Source organism: Equus przewalskii, chromosome 4, assembly GCF_037783145.1.
Source record: "Equus przewalskii isolate Varuska chromosome 4, EquPr2, whole genome shotgun sequence".
Classification (NCBI taxonomy): domain Eukaryota; kingdom Metazoa; phylum Chordata; class Mammalia; order Perissodactyla; family Equidae; genus Equus; species Equus przewalskii.
The window spans coordinates 102139149-102145287 of record NC_091834.1 but is presented as its reverse complement, the minus strand read 5'-3'; the positions used below and the strand labels follow the sequence as shown (position 1 = coordinate 102145287).

Genomic DNA, 6139 nt, shown 5'->3' with positions numbered 1-6139 from the left:
GATCTGTGGTCTGATTTTACACAGTGGGTGCTCAGAACATATGGAAAGTCTAGATGATGATATGGATGATTTTTGTAAACTTTTACTTATTTTTTGAGTGGGTAAAATATTCTAAATCCAAAAGCTAGAAAAGAACACACAGTGGAAAATGCCTCCCTCCACCGCCACCCCCATGCCCATCCTCCAGCCCCTCACCAAAGACAACCACTGTGGCCAGTTTCTTTCATATCCTTCTGGAAGAGTCTATGTGTGTCTACATCCATACCCACACACCCACCTTAGCATGCTTTACACACTGTTCTGCACGTCTTGGTTTTTTTCACTCATCTTATCTTTGAGATCTTTTTCTATCAGTACCTAGAGAGCCTCCCCACCGATGGATTCGTTGAATGATGTGTTTATCTTGTCACCTGTTTATCCTGTCTCCTATCACCTGTTTGCACCTGTCACACCTGTTTATTTAATCTATCACCTGTTGATAAACATCTAGGCATTTCCAAATTCTCGCTATTACATGCTGTGCTGCAGTGAACAGCCTCGGGCCTCATGAATGATTGAATTTCATCCCTTACCTCTAGACTGCTCTAACCCAGCCTCTGCCTCAGCCCAACCCCAGCCCTCCCGGACCTCCACTCCAAGTCCCTCTGCAGCCACGGCCTGTCTGCCTGCATCCTCCTCCAAATGTTTACTGGGCCTACTCTGCTGGGCTTGTGCTGGCCTCTGGGGTGTCCAGGCCGACAAGCCCGATCCCACCATCCTGGAGCTCACAGTCCAGAGGGAGAGACACACAAGGGAACAGTGATTTCAAATCAAGAGGTTATGTGCTAGGATAGAAGTGTGCTGCCCCGCCCACCTGGGAAGTCTTGGAGAAGGGCTGTGGGTTCAATCTTTGATAACTTTATCCCTGATCCACAGACTATGAATGGGAGGAGGAGAAAGGGAGCTGCAGGGTGTGGGTGCAGGGTCAGAGGAGGCAGGACTGTCCATCTGGCTCCTCTGCCTGCCCCTTCTGGGCCAGGCTTAGGCCAGCACTTGGCCTGCCCGCCTGGTGCTATCCCCGCTTGTGTCCTGGCTGCCTGCTCTCCTCCTGGGGACCCTCTCTGATGACCCTCCCAACACACACAACCTCATGTCAGGACCTGGTCACTTCTCACTTTCAAAACTAACCACCTGTCACATGGGAAGGGCTCATTCTGCAAAGCTTATTCTGCCAAGTTAATAGCTGCCATGGTGGAAGGGGAGAGGGTTGAGGGGCAAGAGGGTGAGTACTGCCTCTAAATAGACTCCTCCCGGCCCAGAGGACTGAGGCTCCAGCACCGACCTTCAGGCACCAGGGTCCGGGTCATGGGAAGCCCTTCAAGCCCCGTCACATGCCCTCATCTAGGTGGTTCACCATCTCTCCCCAGGTCACTGAACGAAGCCTTCCCCACCTCAAAACATCCACTCTGCCTCTCCCTCCCCTGCACTTCCAGGAGTCCCTTGTCAAAAGGTAAACGTTCCAGACATTTCTCCAAAGGAGATATACAGATGGCCAATAGACACATGAAAAGATGCTCATCATCACTAATCATCAGGGAAATGCAAATCAAAACTACACTAAGATACTGCCTTACACTTGTTAGAATGGCAAAAATAACCAAAACAAAAAGGGACAAATGTTGGAGAGTTTGTGGAGAAAAAGGAACCCTCATACACTGCTGGTGGGAATGCAAACTGGTGCAGCCACTATGGAAAACAGTATGGAGATTTCTCAAAAAATTAAAAATAGAAATACCATTTGATCCAGCCGTCAAACGGGTATCTATCCAAAGAACTTGAAATCAGCAATTCCAAAAGTCCCGTGCACCCCTATGTTCATTGCAGCATTATTTACAATAGCCAATATGTGGAAGCAACCTAAGTGGCCACCAACTGATGATTGGATAAAGAAGATGTGGTATATATATATATACATACACAGTGGAATACTACTCAGCCATAAAAAAGAATAAAATCGTCCCATTCACAACAACATGGATGGACCTTGAGGGAATTATGTTAAGCGAAATAAGCCAGATAGAGAAAGACAATCTCTGTATGACTCCACTCAAATGAGGAATTTAAACATGTAGACAAGAGAACAGATTAGTGGTTACCAGGGGAAAGGGGTGGGGGTGGGGGATGGGCACAAAGGGTGAAGGGGTGCACCTACAACATGACTGACAAACGATAATGTACAACTGAAATTTCACAAGGTTGTAAACTATCATAATCTTAATAAAAAGTAAAAAGAAAAAAAAAAAAGGTAAACATTCCTAGGAAGGGCAGCACTAAGTTCACGAAAAGGGGCCCAGGAACAAGTTTGAGTAGGGCATTAAGAAAGCACATTTGGGCAGAAAGGCCACCGTGGGTCCTCTGAGTAGCTAGGGTATGAAGGCGGCTGGGGGAGGCACCAAGCCAGTCTTCCCAGGGTGGAGCCCGAGTGAGTTTCCGTCCAGCTTAACATCAACATGTTTTAAAAGGGTGTAAAAGCAGCATTATTCACAGCAGCCAAAAGGTGGAAGCCACCCAATTGTTCATGGACAGATGAATGGATAAACAAAATGTGGTATATGTATATATATACATTGTATATATACATACAATGGAATCTTATTCAGCCTTCAAAGGAAGGAAATTCTGACACAGGCTACAACATGGATGAATCTGAGGACGTTATGCTAAGTGAGATGAGCCAGTCAGGAAAAGGCAAATACTGTATGATTCCATTTATATGAGATACTACGGGAGTCAAATTCATAGAAACGGAAAGTAGAATGGTGGGTGCCCGGGGACTGGGGGAGGGGAGAAACCGGGAGTAATTGTTTAGTGGGCAGAGTTTCAGTTTTGCAAGATGAAAAAGTTGTGGAGATTGGCTGCACAACAATGTGAATATACTTTACAATATTGAACTGTACATTTAAAAATAGTTAAGATGGCAAATTTTATATTATGTGTGTTTTACCACAATTAAAAATTGTTTTAAGTTAAAAAAAATAACAACCAAAAAAAGTGGGGGTGGAAAAGCTCTGCATCTGCCTATGAGCCCCACTCTGCTCGGGGGACAGTGCAGGCCCAGCAGCGCCTCCACCCGCAGCTCCCCGCTGTCTGCCGGCCCCCAAGGCCCCTGCCTGCTGGCTTCTCCTCCCTCTGGCCCCTGCCTAAGGCTGTCTGAGGCTCATCCCTTCTGGCATGTAGGAGTCGATCCCCTCCTGTGTGTCAGGCACTGTGCTAGCTGTGTCTAGTGGTTTGAGGCGAAACTCCTGGGAGAGCCCACGGAGAGACCAGAGCCAGCTCCTCCGCCTGGACATGGAGAAAGGGCCTCTCTTGCTGCCCGAGTCCCTGCAGAGGTGTGAGTAAAGCTGGCTAGGGACCAAGAGTAGACCACGAGTGTGCGAGTGCATAAAGGGTGGGGAAGGTGTCGTCGGTCAGAGCCTGGCCCTGAACCTGGAGTGGAACAGATCCCCCCCACCCTTCCTCAGGGGTGTGTGGTCCTGGAGTAGGTAGTGTCTGCGGTCCCATAGGATGCTCTGACGGTCTGTGTGAATCCGTGGGCTCGTAGGTGCACCTACAGACCTAAGGCACATCTGCGCACGGGCTGAAGATCATGATGGGCCTGGCCGGCCCGCCGCGGTGCTCGGAGCACGGCGATCACACATTCGGATGGATGGGGCTGCCTGCTCTGATCCCTAACTTATTATTAAGCTCCTCGCTCTTTGCAGACGCTCCCTGCGCCTCCCCCGCTCGGGGCTGCAGCGGCGCAGGCGCCGGGCCGAGCCGAGCGCCGAGCGGGGAGCGGGCGGCCGCGCTCCGGGCCGGGGTCCCCGGGGAGCAGGTGAGCGACCCGCGCCGCGCGGCCCCCAGGCCCTTGGCGGAGACGCCGCCCGGCCGCGCTGCGCCGGCGCCCCCGCCTTCCCCGCCTGGCAGTACCCGTCTTGCCTCTGTTGGCATCACCCCTCCTTCCCTTGCCTGGCAGCCCTCCTCCCCCCTGCCTGGTATCTCCTCTCCTCCCGCCTGCCTGGCATCCCTTCTCCTCCCTGCCTGACAGCCCTCCTCCCCCCTCCCACGTCTGGCATCTCCCCCTCCTCACCCTGCCTGGCATCTCCCCTTCCTCCCCGCTGCCTGGCATCCCCCTCCTCACTCTGCCTGGCACCCCCTTCCGCCCCCCTGCCTGGCACCTTCCTCTTACCTGGCACCCCCCCCCCCTTCTCCCTGCCTGGCATCTTCCTTCCCTCCTCCTTTCCTGCTCTCTCCCCCGACTCTTGACTCTCTTCCTCCTCCTGCCTGGAACCTCCCCCCACCTCCAGCCTGGCACCTCTTCCTCCCACCCCCTTTCTTACATCTCTTCTGTGACTGGCAAACTCCTGTTCAACCTCCTCTCTGATACTTTTACCTCCTCATCCTGGCCTGGCACCTCCCCTCCTTCCTTACCTGGTACCTTCTCATCTTCCCTCCACCTGCATTTGGCTCCTCCCCTTTGCCTGGCACCCTTCTGCCTGGTACCTTCCTCTCCTCCCTGTGTCTGGCACCCCCTCCCCCCCCCTCCCGCTTGGCACCTACTCCTCCTCCCCATCGCCTGACACCTCCCCTCTGCCTAGCACTTTCCCTTCCTGCTCCTGCCTGGCATCCTCTCCCTCCTACCCACCCCTCTGCCTGGCACCTCCCCTCCTCCCTCTGCCTGGCATCTCCCCTCCTCCCCCTGCCTGGCATCTCCATTCCTCCCATCCTGCCTGGCACTTCCCCTCCTTCCTCCCTGCCTGACACCTTCCCTCCCCGCCCTTTACCTCCCCTCCTCCCCTCCTGTCTGACTTCTCCCTCCTTCCCCGACCCCACACCTCCCCTTCTTTCCCCCTGCCTGGTACCTTCCCTCCCCTGACCCCCACACCTCTCCTCCTCTCATCCTGCCTGGCATCTTCTCTCCTCCCTCTTTGCCTGGAACCTCCCCCCATACCTCTCCTCCCATTCTGCCTGGCACCTCCCCTCTGTCCCCCACCTGGTACCTTCCCTGCCGCCACATGGCATCCTCCTGCCTAGACACCCCTCTCCCATTCAGGTTGTCCCTCTGTCTTCCACCTTCCTGCAGGGCACCTCTCCCCCAACCCTGGGCTGGCACCCTCTCCCCTATTGGCATCTCCCTCCTTTCATTGTCTCCTTTTGCTCCTCCCCCTTCTCAGAGCCGCCCCCTGGCCAACACCACCTACACTTGACCCTGAACCACTCTCAAGCTCCCCCAATTCCTACAGAACTGCCCTCTGCTCATCCCCCACCATCTGCCCAGAGACTTCAGTTCACAAGTTGGGTTCTGACCCGGCCTACAGCCTTCCTGCTCTTGAGTGAGATGGAAGTGGGGAGGGCTGGTGGGGGGCTGCTGGGGCTGGGGGTGAAACTAGGAAGGCTGTGCCCACAGGGAGGGATGAGGAGATTATGCAGCAGGCTGACTCTACCTGCCTGCCACCCCTAGCATTCTCTTGGGACGCCTCTTGTCTCCAGAAGTCATCCAGGCCTGATGTTCATGCCCTTCCCTCCAATGCCCAGCTCTCTCCTCCACCTATTGCCGAGTCCTCCAAACTTGCCTCCTCTGCCAGGCCCTGGGCTCTGCCTGGATCCTTTGCTCTTGTCCTTCCAGCTCTGTCCTGCAGGACCTGGTCTCCGACTGCTTCCTGTACTCACACTGCTCCCACCCCATGCTCTTCCTGGTGCCACCCAGCCCAGGCTGACCCTCGCCTGCTGCCTCAGTCCTGGTCCCTTCCTGCACACCTCCTGTCTTCCTCAGACCTCTTGTCAGGGAGTTGGTCCACATGGCCAGCCCCCTCAGCTTCTTCACCAGCTTCCTGAGATCCCTTGTGAATCTGCCTTTGGGGCTCAGGGTCTGGCCCATCCCTCCCACTGCCCTCTCCTTTCAGATCTTCCTCAGAATGGCCCTTGGTGCTGCAGGCGTGGTGGGCTCTGGGCCCGGGCACCGAGGGGGCACTGGATGACTCCCTTGCTGCAGGACCCTGCCACCTATGACTCCAGGCCTTCAGCACCCACCCACCGTGGTACAGGTAGGTGCTGCCTCCCCTGTACTGCCCAGGAGTAGGAGCCCGGGGGCCTTAGTGGGAGCTGCTGGCTCTTGGCCTTT

General features: G+C 54.8%; 1 protein-coding gene across 8 annotated transcripts in view; it reads left to right on the top strand.

The window, feature by feature from the left end:
• Window positions 1-3738: 3738 nt before the first annotated feature.
• The window catches only part of SMARCD3 (SWI/SNF related BAF chromatin remodeling complex subunit D3), a 33612-nt gene continuing 31211 nt past the window's right edge, over window positions 3739-6139 (top strand). For 4 of the 8 annotated variants that reach the window (XM_070616841.1, XM_070616835.1, XM_070616830.1 and 1 more), the window contains exons 1-2: window positions 3739-3853; window positions 5922-6062. In XM_070616841.1, coding sequence (XP_070472942.1) covers window positions 6024-6062 — 39 coding nt within the window. In that variant the 5' untranslated portion in view covers window positions 3739-3853; window positions 5922-6023. The remainder of the gene's footprint in view (window positions 3854-5921; window positions 6063-6139) is intronic. The other 4 variants (XM_070616844.1, XM_070616842.1, XM_070616846.1 and 1 more) reach the window with 2 other exon arrangements.